This window comes from Macrotis lagotis, chromosome X (assembly GCF_037893015.1).
Source record: "Macrotis lagotis isolate mMagLag1 chromosome X, bilby.v1.9.chrom.fasta, whole genome shotgun sequence".
In the NCBI taxonomy this organism is placed as follows: Eukaryota; Metazoa; Chordata; class Mammalia; order Peramelemorphia; family Peramelidae; genus Macrotis; species Macrotis lagotis.
In genome coordinates, this window is record NC_133666.1 from 250,263,289 (window position 1) to 250,281,420 (window position 18,132).

At 32.9% G+C, this 18,132-nt stretch overlaps 1 protein-coding gene across 3 annotated transcripts in view; it reads left to right on the top strand.

Moving 5' to 3' along the window:
- TENT2 (terminal nucleotidyltransferase 2) overlaps positions 1-18,132 on the top strand; it is a 78,676-nt gene that overhangs the window by 32,142 nt on the left and 28,402 nt on the right. For all 3 annotated transcript variants that reach the window (XR_012472046.1, XM_074204283.1, XM_074204284.1), the window contains exons 11-12: positions 1,664-1,707; positions 15,306-15,442. Coding sequence is in view for 2 of the 3 variants with exons in the window: in XM_074204283.1 (XP_074060384.1) it covers positions 1,664-1,707; positions 15,306-15,442 (181 nt within the window). In the remaining variant the exon portion in view is untranslated. The remainder of the gene's footprint in view (positions 1-1,663; positions 1,708-15,305; positions 15,443-18,132) is intronic.

An 18,132-nucleotide genomic window follows, 5' to 3' on the forward strand; every position in this document is an offset into this window, starting at 1 on the left:
TTTTCTTTTTAGTTAATTTATTGTCAATGTAATTTAAAGACAGCAGTATAGAAAAGGAATTCATATATATATGTATATGTATATAAATGAGTTATTTTCCAGTCAGATTTCTTCAGTTGCATTATTTTTTCAGTAGTATAACTAGAGTTTTTAGGTGTGGTCTTTATTTTTGTTTTTTGATAAGTCTCCAGACTTTTAGAACTGAAGTGAATGGGGCTTGAGTTTATTTTGTAGGGCTTTCTAGATTCTTGAGCATTTTGCATGCCTCCCCCCCCCAAAAAAACAACAAATAAACAAAATACAAATAGGCCTTTATTTTTGTTATGCTAAGGAAATTAGAAATTAGCAGACATGACTGGTAAATAATAATTTTTTCTGCCAGTTTTTCTGTCATGTATTCTGAAAACATATATCGTCTTTACTTGCTAAATTTACCCCATTAAAATGATAAGGGACTTTTCTTGTTTCCATATTATCACAGAACCACAAAGTAAAGTCAAATATCTTTTGCAATACATTAGAGATATGGATGTATTATTCCATTACAGGCAAATTAATGTTTTCTAGGAAGTTGTTTTTTAAGAGAAATATTGCCAAAAGCCAGATTAAAACAGTGGGTCAGCAACATTTACAAAGTAATATTATGCTTATTTGTTATTATGTTGATATAGAACTATAGAATTGGAATTTCCTATAACTTAATGCATCTCAAGTGTACCTTGAAGGTACTATATTAAGTATACTGATCTCAAGTAAATCCTGGAAATTCAAAAACCCTTATTTGGAGTGTTTGGCTATTGATTTTTCAGTCATTTTTCCTTGGAGATTTTGGGTGCCAACCTTTCACAATATTGGGACATTAGTTTTAGTGTTTCTGATAAGGATGAAGTTGGGTAAAGTTGCTAAAGAATGACTTTCAAAATGTAGGGGTACTATATAAAGGCAATGATGACTTGAAAGGAAATTCTGTTTATTTTCTAATTTCACTTTTGGCAAATGTCTTTTTCTGACCTCCTTCCTCCAACATTGCCTTTAAAATTCTATATTAGAAGTTAATTATTAAGATGATTTTTCATTATACAAGTTATACTCTTAGCACAGCTTTCTCTGTGCTAACTTTGATTTTACTTTGTAGCACCAATTAAATAATAAGGGCCATAGTCATTCATCTCTGTATAAGGCTTTTATAGAATAGGAACATTGGGTTGTGTATGTTCAAAATTACTTTTGGTGGCAGATTGGTGCATATATTTCATTTTAGAAATTCATACGGAATCTATAACGTATTACACTTTTAATTTTTCTTATGCCTGACGCTGGCCAAATATCATTTGTCCCTTCAAAGTTTTAGAAAAAATAGGACCTGTTCTAATGAGTTGATGTTCTAAAACAAGTAAGTAGCCTTTACTTATGGAATTGTTTATTCTTTGAATAAGAAATAATCTGTTAATAAATAAATGTTCAGTTGCCATCACAATTAACTTTAAAATTGAAATTTAAAGACCCAAGTTAATTTCACAAAATATATGAAAACTGGTAAATTTTTAGCATATACAATTATAATACATTTATCAGTCTCACACCTTTGGTGTAGATGACAAAACTATTGCTTTTTTTTATGTATTATGTGAATCACGGAAGCTTTAAATTTTTTTTTTTATAGCCCTACCTGAACCCATCCTTCCATCCCTCCAAAAAAATTACCCAGTAAGTGTTTCTTATAAATTATTATGATTCATAGTATATCAAATGTATATAAAATAATTATATACAGGATTAATGTGAATATAAAAGTGATAATATTTACCTTTTAGGTTTTAGGTAGAATGGCCACTTGAATATTTTAAAACATGATTCAATATAGAAAAAATTTTGGCAGATTCTCATATAATACATTTTTTTGTTGGCAGACAATTTTCCCACGAAACCAATAGTGGAATTATGGGGCATAAAATTATTGATATAGTAGTTAAACATGCTTGGCAAAAACCACTTCGTTGTAATACTATCTTATACTTTATCCCAGTTTTCTTTGTATAAATTTTGGATGCACTTTTTTTTTGTATAATTTGCTAATAAATTTTGGTATAATGATGCTAATCATTCAGAATTTTATTTTTCCAGTTCTTATTTAGTTGTAATTTAAGGAGAGCAAAAAAAAAATCATGAAAAAATGGTTACTTCAAGTCTACAAATTTCAATTGCATTTTGTTGGTATTTCACTGACCTTGTTTATAGGTAATTATTTATTATTACAGTCACATTTTTATTTTGAGATTATTCTTTACTGGCTACATTTATTTGTAGATATAATCATCTTCAGAAACACCACTTCAGAAACTACCTCAGGGTAGATAGACATGCTTCTGGTTTGAGTATAATATTAAAGAAATAGATATATTACATCTTTTATAATTTTCAAAATAAAAATATAATAAACTTTCTGTTATCTGGCCATACATAATAGAGGCTCAGAATGTGATAAAATGTATCTATTGCTACAACTGTTTTTGAATATAATTTACTCTTTCTTTGGTAATTGATGTAGCACAAATACTTGCTATTCTTTTGGGTCATTGTGAATAGCAATTTTGTAATGTATGTATGAATGAGTATTTGTTGGTAGAATTAAAATTAATAGAGTTGTACAATAGTAGAGGGTTACCTAAATAAATTTCATTCTGCCAAAATATTTGCTGTTTGGAAATGTATATTGACAAAAAGTAACCGAAGTTACTTTTTGGGGTATTTATTTTATTTTTTGCAAGGCAATGGGGTTAAGTAGCTTGCCCAAGGACACACAGCTAGGTAATTATTAAATGTCTGAGGCCGGATTTGAACTCAGGTACTCCTGACCCCAGGGCCAGTGCTCTATCCACTGTGCCACCTAGCTGCCTCTGGGTATTTATTTTTAATAGCATTTTAGTGTGGTTTAGTGTGGTACTGAGGCTTTCCCCTAATAACTTTTATTTTAAAGTTCCATCTTAAATTAGGAAGAGTGCTATGTTTGCTTATTATTTGATTATGTTTTTTACAATGTTGACAGTTTGATTGCTTTGTTGATAATTCTTATCCTTGGCTGAGACTTAAATAAATATAGTTTAAGTTCATTGCAGTATTATGTATAGGATAAGAAATAATGGCTCTAAACTTAGCTGTACTGCTAATCATATCGCTTAGGTTTGTTGTATCTTGCCTTTCTGAGTCTTTCTGAATCTGTAAAAGGAGAGAATTAAGCCAATTAGAATAAGGTCCCTTTTCAACTTTGAAAGAGTTAGTTTTTTATCCAAAGTGTCATTGTTGCACAGTTTTATACTTCATCTTTATTTGTATTTTATAGCACTAAAATGTAGTGCTACAGCGACGAGAATAATTTGTTATATAAAAGCAAATGAAGTCACAAAAAATTTTAAAGTATAAGTTGTTATACTAAATCAGTTTTCTTATGTTTTAATTTTGTTATTACTATGCAATTTATTAGTTAATATGATTTCTCTAATATTTTTTGACTTAATTTCCTTTGGAACAATTCTAGAATTTCCTTTCTTGCTGTAATGCTATTGGTTTTATAAAAAAAGCCATTTATGTTGATACAAAAATAAGAGAAATATTGCTGATACTGTAAGTTATAATAACAAAATTAATAAAGACTAATGTTTATATAAAAGCTATTAATAAATTCCCATGCAAGTTCAAAAGCCTTATCTTCCTTGAGCTCTGTTCTGTTTGACACTAGTTTGACTCTGCCTAGTGAAATTTTCTCAGGGAATTTCCATAATGAGAATAGGTTATATAACCTATTATCCCTATTTTACAGATGGAAAAAATTGAGGATCAGAAAAATTAAGTGGTTGCCTCTTTTTAGGTTAGCAGCAAGTATCCGAAGCTGGATTCTAAACTGGGTCTATCCTAGGTGTGTAGCCAGCATTCCTTCTACTATGTTTCACTTAATATCAACAATTTGGATAAGATAAAACTAATGTTGAGAAAATAATATTGGATTATTCCATGCATATTTCCAGTATTTCTTTCCCTCCTCAGTAATATTCTTTGAGGAAGTCATATGAACTAGATGCCTCCTCCTTCTCTCCTCTTCTTTTTTTCTCTCATCTTGCTCTTTTCTTATTATCTTCTTAATCTTTTGCCAACTATCTTTAGATATCATCATTCGATTAAAATTGCCTGATTTAAAGTTAATGATATCTTACATGCAAAATCCAGGAGCCTTTTCTCAGTAGTTCATTGACCTTGATCCTCTTCAGCAGTTGAAACTAGACAACATTCTTCTCTGGGATAATGTCATCTCCATTTTCTCTGTAATACTCCTTCTTGATTTCATCTGTTTGACTGTTCTTTCTCAGTTTCTTTTGCTAGGTGTTATCTCTACTAACTGTGGATACTTTTAGAGGTCTATCTCAGGACTTCATATTTTCTATATATTAGCTTGTTTGATGATAATGTAAACTTCTACTCCCATGGATTTAATTATCATCTCTGTGTAGAGATCAATATGTCTCGCTATAGGGGGAAGCTAGATAGCACAGTAGATAGAGCACTGGCCCCAGACTCAAGAGGACCTGAGTTTAAATCTGACCTCAGACACTTAATAATTACCTAGCTGTGTGACTTTGAGCAAATCACTTAACCCCATTGCCTTGCAAAAACCAAAAAAAAAAAAAAAACAAAACCCAAAACCCGAAAACTAGTTATGTCTAGCTATAGTCTCTCTTTTGAACTTGTTTATACCATCAACTGCTACATGAACATGTCAAGCTGAATATTACTTTTTTAGAAAGATTTTATTTTGAGTTTTACAATTTTTCCCCCATTTTTGCTCTCCCCCCCCAAGGCATTCTGTTAGTCTTTACACATTGATCTCAGTTGAATGTGATGAGAGAGAAATCATCCTTAAGGAAGAAAAATAAAGTATAAAGAGAGCAAAATTACATAATAATGATTTTTTTTTTCTAATTTGAAGGTAATAGTCTTTGTTCAAACTCCACAATTCTTTCTCTGGGTACAGATGGTATTCTCCATTGTAGATAACCCCAAATTTTCCCTCATTGTTGGACTGATGGAATGAGCAAGTCCGTCAAGGTTGATCATCACCCCCATGCTGCTGTTAGGGTATACAGTGTTTTTCTGCTCATCTCACTCAGCATCAGTTTTCATGCAAATCTTCTAGGTTTCCCTGAATTCCCATCCCTCCTGGTTTCTAATAGAACAATAGTATTTCATGATATACATTATACCACAGTTTGTTAAGCCATTCCACAATTGAAGTACATTCATTAATTTCCAGTTCTTTGCCACCACAAACAGGGCTGCTATTAATATTTTTCTCTTCAGGGTATAGACCCAGTAGTGGTATTGCTGGATCAAAGGGTATGCACATTTTTGTTACCCTTTGGGCTTAATTCCAAATTTCTCTCCAGAAAGGTTGGATGAGTTCACAGCTCCACCAACAATGCATTAGTGTTCCAGATTTCCCACATCCCTTCCAACATTGATTATTGGCCTTTCTGGTCATATTGGCCAGTCCGAGAGGTGTGAGGTAGTATTTCCAAACTGAACATTCTTTAGGTTTCTCAGTCAACATATTCAAAACATAACTTCTTATCTTTTCCTCCAAGCACTTCCTCTTTGCAACTTTCCTATTACTATTGAGGGCATCTTCCCAGTTGCCCAAGTTTATAAACTTGTTATCATCCTCAAATCAACACTTATAATTTAATACACACACAAACACACACACGCGCGCGCGCGCTCCCTTTTCTCCACTCAGCATCACAATCCTAGTTTAGGCTTTCCTCAGCTCTTGCTTGAAACTATCACAGTAGTCTTCTAATTGCTCTGCCTGCCTTATGTCTCTCCTCTCTCAATCCATATGGACACCATTTGGTTGTCAACATGATTTCTCTAAAGTATAGAACTGAACATATCTCCTCTTTCTTGTCACCCCCCATCCCCCATGCAGTGGATTTTTTTTTTTAAATTAACCCCAGGATCAGATACCAAATCCTCTGGTATATGAAGCTCTTCACATCCTTGCCTTTTCCTTCTTCATCAACCTTCTTGCATCCTATTTTCCCTACAGTCTGCAATCCAATCTAAATTCCTGTACAATCCAGCTTCACTGCTCTACTTGCATTCCTTGAATGTGCTACTCCATATCCTGTCTCTTGCCTTCACAACTGAGATTATTTTATATCTGTTGTTTGTGCATAGTTGTTGTCTTCCTCATTAGAATGTGAATTCCTTGAGACCAGGGATGGTGTCTTTGCCTTTCTTTGTATCTTCAGCACTTTCCAAAGAATCTGGAATTTTGTAAGTTCTTAATATCTTGCTGACTGATAGATTTGACAGAGATATTTTAACTATTATAAGCTTAATTGTGGAAACTTTTACTTTGCAAATACAAATGAAATGAACTTAATGATTATATTACTCTAAAAACTCAGACCTACTTAGGCTATACATTTGACTTGAATATGCCTTTAAAGTATAAGTTTTTGAATTTTTTATGTTCAAGGTTATTTTTTAAAAAATTAATGGAAATACATATTTTAAGTAATTAATATTTAACTAGGAAAAAAATCCCTAGGGGACAGCTAGGTAGTGCAGTGGATAGAGTAATGACCCTGGAGTCAAGAGGACCTGAGTTCAAGTCCAGCCTCAAACACTTCATAATTGCCTAGCTTGTGTGACCTTGGGCAAGTCACTTAACCCTATTACCTTAAATAAAAGAAAAAATTTTTTAAAATCCCCAATGAAAAGTTTTTTTTAATAACTTTGATGATTATAGGATAGATATATTTTATGGTACAAATATATGTAGTAACCAATTTTTAAACAAAACAATGTAATTTTTGATAGGTGCCATTAAAAAACTTTCATCTCTCAGATAAATTAATGGTTTTGGAATAAATTTCAAAGAATTATCTAGTTTGGTCCTCTCTATACAGACAAATACTAAAACATTTTAAAACTATATGTTCTTTTATTTGGACGGGGTGGGGAAGAGAAGGGAGTAGTGATAGGTAGTTGGGATTTAAGTGACTTACCCAGGGTTAGACTACTAATAAGTATCAAGTGTAAGTGTTTGAGACCTAAATTGAATTCATATTCTTTTACTCCACTATGCCACCTAACTGCCCCTATTTTTTTTTTAAACAGTAGCTTAGGGGCAACTACATGTCACAGTAGATAGAGCACCAGTTTTGGAGTCAGGAGGACCTGTGTTCAAACCCAGCCTCAGACACTTAATAATTACCTAGCTGTGTGGCCTTGGGCAAGTCACTTAATCTCATTGCCTTAAAGAAATAAAAATAAAAAAAACAGTAGCTTAGATCTTATTATAAAATTTACTATTTTTAATTTATGTTAGAAAATACCAAATAGCAAACATTTATTTTTGTAGAAATGGAGGGACTTGTCAGAAAGCGTTTTTTTTTATGGGTGTGTGTGTGTGTGTGTGTGTGTGTGTGTGTGTGTGTGTAATTAAGTATAGAAGTTTAAGTATTAGGATACACTTTGAAAAGCTGTTCATGCTGCTAGAAAACAGAAGAAAGCAAATAAATTTTAGTTATATAGTAATAAAATTGATTTTAATGTAATGCAGGTTTATACTAAACAGACACCATCCATAATCCTTAAATTTCATAAATATATATGTAGAAACTTTTCTTAAGTTGGAAGTGAATTAAGTAAGAACTAAGTATCATAGCAAAAAAGTAGCTTGCTATATCATTTAGCATTGAAGCTTTCAAGGGGGACCACAAAAGACTATAATTATTGGGAAAATGATTTCATTGACCTAGGGGCTTTTGGTTTGTCTTCCTGATGAAGACAACTTCCATGGATATTTGTGCAAAGTGATTTTGCTTGAGGATGAACTGAAATGATTTAAGTGGTGTTTATTAGAAATTGAAAAAAACGGTATGAAAACTTTCTAAGCACATGACCAACAAAATGAGTAGGACTAGACATTTTCTCTCATCTCCACTTTTCATACCTCTCCAGAATAAGAATTACACAAAAGAGATAGCACAATTTCAAAATTCCTTTTGTTTCAGACAGATATGTCAAACTCATATCACAAACTCTAAACTATAATAAAATGTCATTGAGAAATACTTAACAAAGTAAATAAAAACCTAGTACAGTTTAGATAATTTTAATTTTTTTTTAATTTAGTATTTGGCCAGCAGGAATCTATTTGAATTTGACACTACTGGCCTAAGATACCACAATTCATAATGAAGGAACAGTAGAGTAGACATCCCTATTGCACTCTACACTCTCCCACTAGCTACCTCACTTTGGCCTTACAGACTCAATTCGTCTTTGCCTCTTCCTTTCTGTACACCTCTTCCCATCTATTCAGAAGGCAGGACTAGCATTGTGGCAAATCCTTTGTGCTTCAGTAGTACTCAGTCTCAGTCTTGGGATACTCAATACTTAAAAGAATTGAGGATGGAATTGGGGTAGAATCCGAGTTGTATGTGGATCCACCAGCCTGAAGTAAGGAAATGGGACTGTTCAGAATCTCCTTCCCTGTTCTGCTCCCTGTTTCATCCCCCTCCCCAGATCCCTAAATTGGAACAGAGACCAAGGCCTCCCAACATGAGAGGAGACAGACAACTTTGAGGGCAAACTTCAGGAAACTGCTATTAAAAGGCAATTGTACTTAGAGGTGAATATAAGGAAAAAGACTGAAATTACCAGAAATCTCAGAAAATAGAAAGCTCACTTAAATATCTTAAGCATAGGCAGACCAACAGGAAATATATTAACAAAAGGACGGACGGTCACTAGATCTTCTAAATGGGTCTGGATGCTGGCAAATAAATATTACAAGACAAAGAAAGATGAAATGAATCAACACATGATAAGGTAGAGGACACTGAATTCCTAAAAGAGCAAGGGATTGCAGAAGGATTTTCCTGAATGTTTTAAGAGAAATAAAATTTGTGAAAACAGAATTTATGATCTACATAGCATGAATAATTAATAACAGAAAAACTTGAATCCATCTTGGGTAAATCTCACCAAAGAAACAAAAGATTGGAATTAGAGATATGCAGAAGTGAAGGACATTCTGGAGGAATAGAAGCAAAAAGAAGGGAGGAAGAAAAAAAATTCTGAGGAAAACAAAAGGAATTTTAACCATTGTCATGAGTATTGAAAAAATATTAAGACAGAAGATCATGGATATAGAGCTAGAAGTGATCATAGAATATAGTCCTCTAATTTTCCAGTTAGGGAAACTGAAACTGAGAAGTAAGTGGATGAACTGGGATTTCACTGTACCATTAGCTGTATCTCAAAGAATGAAAAGAATTTCTAGATTGAAAAGGAATGAGATTCTTCACAAGGAGAGTGAATCAGTTTTCTAAGAAGCCAGGTTGCTTGTATCACAGAACAGTAGGAAGACTACAGTTGTGTGTAGATGCAAGAATACTGATAAAAATTGTCAAGCAATGCAGAAGCATCCTTTTGTAAATCTTACATGGCCAATCAAGTTGTATGTTATTTTCCTTCAGCTTGCTTCCTAGTTAAAACAGAGAGCCTACAACCACTGTCCTTTTAAAAATAAATTAATGATAAATTAAACTGAACTTCCAGGGACAAAACAAAACCAAAAAACCTAGAAAGTAATTATAATGAGATCGGAGTCCAAGGTTAGAAAATGAAGAACTTTGGAAATACAGATTGTAAGGGTTTTTTTGTTTGTTTTCTTTTGTTTTTACTACTTCTTTCCAGGAAAGCTTGGAACTTTGAGAAAGAAAGGAGGATATTAAAAATGGAGATGAGACAAAAGGAATAATTGAAAATGGGATTAGAATCCTAGTAAAAGATACCAGAATGATGTCTTGAGAGCAGAATGCATTTCATAGGAATTGTGAAGGATGTTTTATTTTGTTTTTATAGTTTTGCAAGGCAGTGGGGTTAAGTGACTTGCCCAAGGCCACACAGCTGAGTAAATTATTAAGTGTCTGAGGTCGGATTTGAACTCAGGTACTCCTGACTCCAGGGCCAGTGCTGTATCCACTGCGACAACTAGCTGCCCTGTGAAGGATGTTTACTAAGAAATTTACTTATCAAAAAACCTTAAACTGAAAGTGGAAGTGGTAGAAGAATGCTTAGGTAAATCTATTATGGAAGATAGGTGTGGGTAAGCTATCACATAAATTTAAATGTAGCTTGGAAAATAATTTTAGATAAGCTAATTGTCAAGTATCACAATATGGCATAGGATTATAAAGTGGTATAGAGTTGGAAATGACCCCCTTATCAGTCAGTTCAGTAAGAATTTATTAAATACTTATTCATACCCTCTGCTAGGTATTTGGGGTATAAGTACAAAGTGGGAAGTCTTATAGTCACGGAACTTAGATTTTATATTAGAGGAGGAAATACGTACATATATGTACATATGCAATAAACATTGTTGCTAGGGGAAATACTAGCAGTTGGCTAGTGGAGTTAGTCTTGGTAAAGTGTAAGGCCACTTCATGAAAGATGGATAGAGGAACTAATGGCAGAGGGTATCTGAATAAAGGGAAGCCAGGAAGAGGGGAGAAGAGTGAGTTCACGGTGAGTGATGTCTTTTTTGTTATTTATGAGGTGAGGTTCTTCTCTGAGAGTGAAGGGAAGGAGATCCATGAGAAGTTTGAGGAGGGATGAAAAGGTTTGAAAGAGGCAATGAGGAGAAAGTAGGATAGTGAGTTGATAGGGGAGATGTAATTGGATTACCTAATAGCATAATGGTTATGTGATTTTGACCATGTTTGTTTGGAAGTATATGGAGGGAGTGATCCAAGACTTGACTGGGTGTAATCATCAAAATGAAAAGGTGGGGTTAAGGATTCAAGAGAAGTTGCTGCAGACATAAATTGGTTTATGTGGGAGTCAAGATGGGGAAAAGAGGAGAAGGGTCAGTGGTAGGGAAGATGGCCTGAGAAAAAATTAAGGGATTGTCTATAGATAATACCTACCAGGCTTTTAATTGTGGTAGGGATGAATTGGCAGTCTCAAAGGCCAAGAAAGAAGTTGGAACTGGTAATGGGGATCAAAGACTCCCCTGCCTTCACCAGTTAACCAAGAAGAATGAATGAAGTAGTACTCAGGGTGGTGAAGGAGAAGTTAAGTAAGATGCTTTAAATCAAATCAACATACTCTGGGAAAATGTGAGAATGTGGGAAAATGTATGGGAAAATATGGTTCTGGAAGAAATTAGTTTAAACAAAAACTTCCCCCTACAAGTTATAGATACTTTCATTGAAAAAAATAATTGGTAGAAGACACTGGATATGGCATAATACTATAAAAATAGATTATATTTTAATGATCAGGAATGACTTGTTAATGATATAAGGCATTATTTTTAAATCAGCAGCTAAAATCAAAATAAAAGAACAAGAAAGAATAATGAAAAAGATACCACAAGCAATGATTTAATTTTGAATTATTTAAACAAGTAATTGAAAATAAAAAGGAGAAATGTACAACAGAAATGACAATACCAACTATAAAATAATTTCATTTAGAAGTTTAACTAGTGTAAATTAATTGTTAGAGCAAGTAGACTAAAAATCCAGAAGGTACCTTATTCAAGAAATGCCTCACTTATTTACCAGATGGAGAGAATTGGCTTCTAAAGGCAATAATGGGATAGAATAGAAACTTATTTGTTTAATCTTATAAAGGATGATGATTATGAGCAGTTTTGTCTCATAAGGAAAAGAGAAGCCATGGATAGTGAAACCAGTTTTGAGGAATTTTGGCAATATAGCCATCAAAGCAAAATCAGATAAAAGGTATTTTTGAAGGAGTATAAATATCAAAATACTGGGAGGGGAATCTCATGCTGTATTAGTACCTTAAGAAAGTAATCAAGAGAAGATCTCTTGACTACCAACCTCTATACAAAATTTTTATGAGTCATGCTCAAATTGAGGGCATACTCAATAATTAACAATTTCTACCATTTATAATAACTCTTTAAGGTTTAAATATTTTATTTTTTCAATTATAATTTTTAGCAATTGTAATTTAACAAGTATAATTTTCAATTACAATTTTTAACTTTGCTTTTTAAAAAAAATTTTGATTCACAAATTCTTTTCCTAAGTTGCCCCCCTCCCATTAAGAAAGCAAGCAATTTGATATTGGTTATACACGTTGAGTCATAATTTTATTATTACTCAAGTTATGAAAGACAATACGGACAAAAAAATAAAGCAACAAATCCAGTAAAAAATACAACTTTAAAAAGTGTGCTTTTAAAAAAGTGACTGATATCATGTACTGGAAGCTATATTAAAAGCCCAGGGTTGTATCAGGTTACAGGAAAGGCAGTCAAGTTGTTATTAAGTGCCTTCCACATGCCTGCTTCATTAGATTCTAGAGATACAGGTGCAAAGAATGAAATAATTTCACATAGAGCTTACATTCTAATTTACATAGAAAAAGTAATTCAATTCTAGATAGTTTGGGAGTAAGAGCATACATTATTTCCCCAAAGTCTGAAAAGATGAAGACAAAAGCCCAGAATTAGATATCATCTAATTTGTTATCCTTAAGAATAACCAAAAATTGCTTGTTAGATATGTTAGGATAAAAAAAACCAAGAAAAAAATATGCCCACTGCTTCCAACAGATGATGAAAAGAAACATACTATTCAGTTCTCATTTTGTTTTCTTCTTCTCTGTTACACACTTCAGAACAGACATGACTAGAACAAACATGATTACAGTATGAATGATCTAAGAAACTACATATTTGTCTAAATGATTTTCTCACCTGACTCAGAAGAATCCTTTGCCTGCTTACAGAAATGACAGCTCATATTCTTGCAGATGTGTATTTGTATCATATTTAGAATGAATCATTACTTTGCAGAAAAGGCCCTTGTTGTTTGAATGCAGTATTCTTTGAGGGTCCCTTGAAAATTGCAGAGATGGTAGAAAACAGGAAAATGCGAAAAAAAAAATTAAGAGAAACTTCCAGTGAGCTTGACTTGGATAAAATTCTGAGGAGTTTATTAGATCTTTATGCCTTGTTACTTTGTGACTCTTTCTTGATCTTTTCTCCCTATAGTGATGAAAACAAAGTTGAACAAATCAGACACCCAGGGTCTTAGAGTATTTAAATAGAGTAGGGATTACAGTTCTTCATTTCTTCTCTTGCAATTTCTTGTCATTTGTTTAAGCCTTGTATTCAGATCTTAAGATTTTATATTTATTTGTATGTAGATGAATTCGAGCTTAATAGTATTACTTTTAAATGGATTATACCTATTATTTCATTGATATAAAAACTCCCAATGAGGAAACTACTTCTAATACAGATCAGTGCCTACTTCAACATTTCTAGAGACTTAAAAAGATTTTTCTGAGTCCCTGAGAGAGATTTGCTCAGGATCGCATAGTAAATGTCAGAACCCAGGACTTCTTACTCTGAGACTGACTCTTTTGCAGTGGTTTAGAACACTGGTCTAGAATCAGGAAAACTTGTATTCTAATCCAGCCTTAGACATTTAACACTATGATCCTGGATACATCACTTTACCTCCACCCCAGTTTCCTCACCTGTAAAAATGGGAATAATAATAATAATAATAATAATAGCATTTACTCTGGGTTGTTTGGAGAATCAGATAAAAGCATATAGTAAAGCATTCAGCAAAGTATCTGTAAAAGAGTTGCTTAATCAATGCTTGTTTCCTTACTTCTCTTTCCCTCCCTCCCACCTTTACAAATCATAGCTGATTTGGAACTTTGTTCAGAAGAAAACTTATCTTCTTGTTAGTAAAGATTGACAATACTATAAGTGGCTGCTTTATTTTATTGTACCTTAATTTTCAATATTATTAATTTTGAGGTCTTTTATCATTTACCTTTACCTTACCTTTATCATTTCATTTATCATTTTATTTTAGAATATCATTTCATTTTGAATATGCTTACTTTGCCTTTATTGGGTAACCAAGTGTATTTTGAATTGATAATTTCATCTCTAATTTACTGATCTAATAAAGATAATTTGGAAATCTTAGTTAAATTCTGATGTTGCTATTTTAACTTATTTTAATCTTGTCATCCTAATGAGAGGAGAAGAATATTTATCTGTATCCTCTGTGGGTAATGTGGAGAGCCCTCATTTGGGGCACTATGAGATACTTATTTGTCAGTGTAATATGGAATACCTGAGAAATCTAAAGTTAATTAAGGAATTCTGGACACAATTTGTTTTTAGATGGCTAAAATAGAATGCATTGAACGTCTCAAAGCAAATACAAAGCAAATTTTTAATCATTTTTACCAGAAACAAAATATATTTTATGTAATCCTCAGTTACACATGAGTGAAGTCTTATCCATATATGGTAGTAAAGATTCTTCCTTTTTGTAGCATGATTCCTACCTTTTAATTCATAAATCTTAAAACAGCTTCCCAAACTTAGAATTAGAACATCAATTTTTTCTTTTTTAAAAAAAATTTAGTATTTTATTTTCCTCAGTTATATGTAAAAACAATTTGTTTCAGTTTTTAAAAAAATTTTAAGTTGCTTTTTGAATTTTAGTTTTTCCCTCAATCTTGCTTCCTTCCCCCTACACCCCACAGAAAGCAGTCTAATAGTCTTGTAAAAATAATTTTTAATGTTTATTTTTAAAACTTTGAGTTCTAAATTCCCTCCATTCTTCTCTTCCCACCTGTCCCCCATTGAGAAAGCAGACAGTTTGATATAGGTTATAAATGTGTAATCATGCAAAATATTTTCAAATAGTCATGTTGTAAAAGAAGACAGAACCCTTTCCAAAAAGAAACCTTAAGAAAAATAAAGAAAGCAAAATTAAAAAAAACTATACTTCAGTCTGTATTCTGAAAATTATCAGCTCTTTCTCTAGGGATGATTAGTATTTTTCATCATAACTCCTTTAGAGTTGTATTGGATCATTATATTGCTGAGAAACCTAAGTCATTGTTAGCTGTTACTATGTACACAGTACATCTCACCTTACATCAACTCATGTAAGTCTTAACAGTTTTCCTGAGAGCATTCAACTTATCATCAGAACATCAATTTTTTTTAGGTAATCCCTAGGCTGTACTTTAAAGTCTGCTAAAACCTGAATTGGAAATCCATGTAGATTGTGGCAGAGAAGGGAATATAATTATGATACTTTAGATTAAATATCATCTGTGTTTACTCAAATATTTTAGATCAGATTACATGAAGTACATGAGTTGTGTGTTTTACAAATTGCTATACATATTTTTTCTTTTCATTTTGACAGGAATCCTTTAGTTCTTCTATGCAGTTGCACCTTGTACACCAAGCTCCACATACCATTCCTCCTTATCTCTCAAAGAATGGGTTAGCTCTTGGAGATCTGTTATTGGGCTTCCTCAAATATTATGCCACAGAATTTGAGTAAGTCATATACTTTAATGAATCTTGTATAATTGAATGTTATAATTTTTATCTAAAAATGTTTTTGTTTAATTGATTCAGAAATGAGTGCTTTACAAAACAGTATTCTAATTTTCATTTCTATGACATGTTCACTTTCACACAATTCTTTTTTGGAATTCAAAATTAACCTGTTTTAACTAGCTGCCTTATAAAAGGCTAAAGGATGAGGATTGTGGTAATGTTTATACACTATGAATTTAAAGAAGAGATTAAAAACTTGAACATTTTCACATACATTGACTATCCCAGTCATAACAACCTTTGATTTGCTTCAAAAGGTGAATCTTATATATAACAACAGAAATATTTTAAAGTGTTTTTCAGTATAATTCTTACTTTAAAAAGTAGTTGTTTTATTATATGGAATTCTGGTATGCAGTATGCACTTCCTTACTAACATCAAAAGGCAATGACATTTTTGTGCACGAAGGAGTAGGTTTACTAACTGCATAAGAAAGTATTCTTTTGATATAAGTTCATTTTGAAAAATCCATATGGGATGGGGAGGAAAGAATGGTACAGCCTGTAGTAATAATACTTGGTTTAAGCACTTATTAGAGATGTATTGGTTTCCAAAACCATTTATTAATGAACCAGAGTTAGTTTTGTACAGAAAAGAATTATGAGTCCTGCCTACTGGGCACTGATTATCTGAAACAGGAAAAAAAATTGATTTGGGTGTACTTGTGGCAGAAGAGATTTCTAGAGGAAAAGATAGTTCCATTAACTCACTTAATTCAAGTGTAGATTTTGGTTTTTGTTTTTTTGACTAGGCAGTTGGAATTAAGTGATTTGCCCAGGATCATGCAGCTAGTTAGTGTCAAATGTCTGAGGCCTCATTTGAGCTCAGGTGCTCTTGACTGGGACTGGTGCCCTATCCACTGGGCTACTTAGTTGCCCCAAGTGTAGTGTTAATGGTGTAGTGTGTGTGTGTGTGTGTGTGTGTATTAAATACACACACACACACACACACATACATACACACACACAGTTCATGATTTTCTCAACGACCCAATTGAGTTTCAGAATCTTTATATATTATAAAGTTCATTCTTTTTCAGAACATTTCCTCAGAGTTTATTGGTAAATTATATACAATAAATGTAGAATATTAGTTAAAACTTTACATGTGGTACAGTACTCTTAGCTGAGGATTCAATTATCTTGTTAAATTTTAGCTTTATATCCAGTATGTTCTTTTGAAGAATTTGATAGTTTTAGAAGACATGGCCTAAAGATATTTACTGCATTTTAAATCTCAAATATGAGAATTTTTGTATCGTGTCTTATACTTTAATGAGCTAAGGAGTATAAAAACATTTTAAAAGTAAGTTGGGGGCAATTAGGTGACAGTGAATAGAGTACTTGGTCCTGGAGTCAGGAGAACCTGAGTTCAAATCCAACCTCAGACACTTGGTACTTATCAACTTTGTGACCTTTGGCCAAGTCACTTAAACCCATTGCCTTGCAAAAACAAAAACAAAAAAACCAAAAACAAACAAAAAGGACATACAGGAAATGGAATTGATGTATAGCATGAATTATTGTAGCTATTTTGTTCTATCCTAGGAACTTTTTCTTTTCTTGAGGCAAGTAGAGTTAGTGACTTGCCTAGGGTCACATAGCTAGGAAGTAGGTAGAGCACTGGCCTTGAAGTCAAATCGAGCCACAGATACTTGACACTTATAAGGTTTATGACCCTGGACAAGTTACTTAACCCTGATTGTCCGCATCCGGGGCTATTTCTAATTGTTCTGATTCATATCTGGCCACTGAACATAGATGGCTGTGGAGGAAAAAGGGAGGCTGGTGGGAGGCTGGTGACACTTAGCTGAGCAGCCCCTACTCAAATCCAATTTATATGTTTGTCATGGCGCCCCCCCTCCCCAATATCATTGTCTTCGTTGAGAATGAAGGGTAGATATTATCAAGAGGTATCTGAGGTCATATTTGAACTCAGGTTCTCTTGACTATTGGGCTTGTGCTCTGTTCGCTGTCCTATCTAGCTGTGCCATCCTGGGAAATTTTGAAATACGTTTTTGATGGAGTGGAATAATTAGTTCTCAAGATACCTGAAAGAGAGGAGGGCAGCAATATAAGTTGGGGGGAAAACAGCATATACACACATAGATTGTGATAATAAGAACTATCACCTACTTTCTCAATTTTACAAAATATCTTTATTCACATTGAGGTCTTCTTTCTTGAAGGAATGTGTAAGGAAAAGGCAGTTTCACAAAAAAATACCATATAGCTCTCTTCAAACTTCTAAGATCATATTCCCTCTTTTAAGATCTTGAAAGAGTGACAGGCTGGTATTAGTGGTGGAGAAGAGACAGATATTTTAAAGGTAGAATTACAACACCTCAGTTTGTTCATTTATAAAATGAGTGAGTTTGATGAGAGTATATTGATTAGAATTAAACAAGGTTGCCTTGGGCTGCCATACCTGTTGAGTAAAGCCGTTATTTGGGAGTCAGAGTTTCTAGTCTTTGTTTTCTTTCAGGGAATTTATCTACATTATTAAACTCCCTTAGGAAATGATAATTATCTATGTCAGTGTCTATTCTTTAACTTACATACTATTTTCAGGCATTAATTTGTTTTTTTATTTAAAAAGAAATGTCAATTTATTATTTATTTTAAGC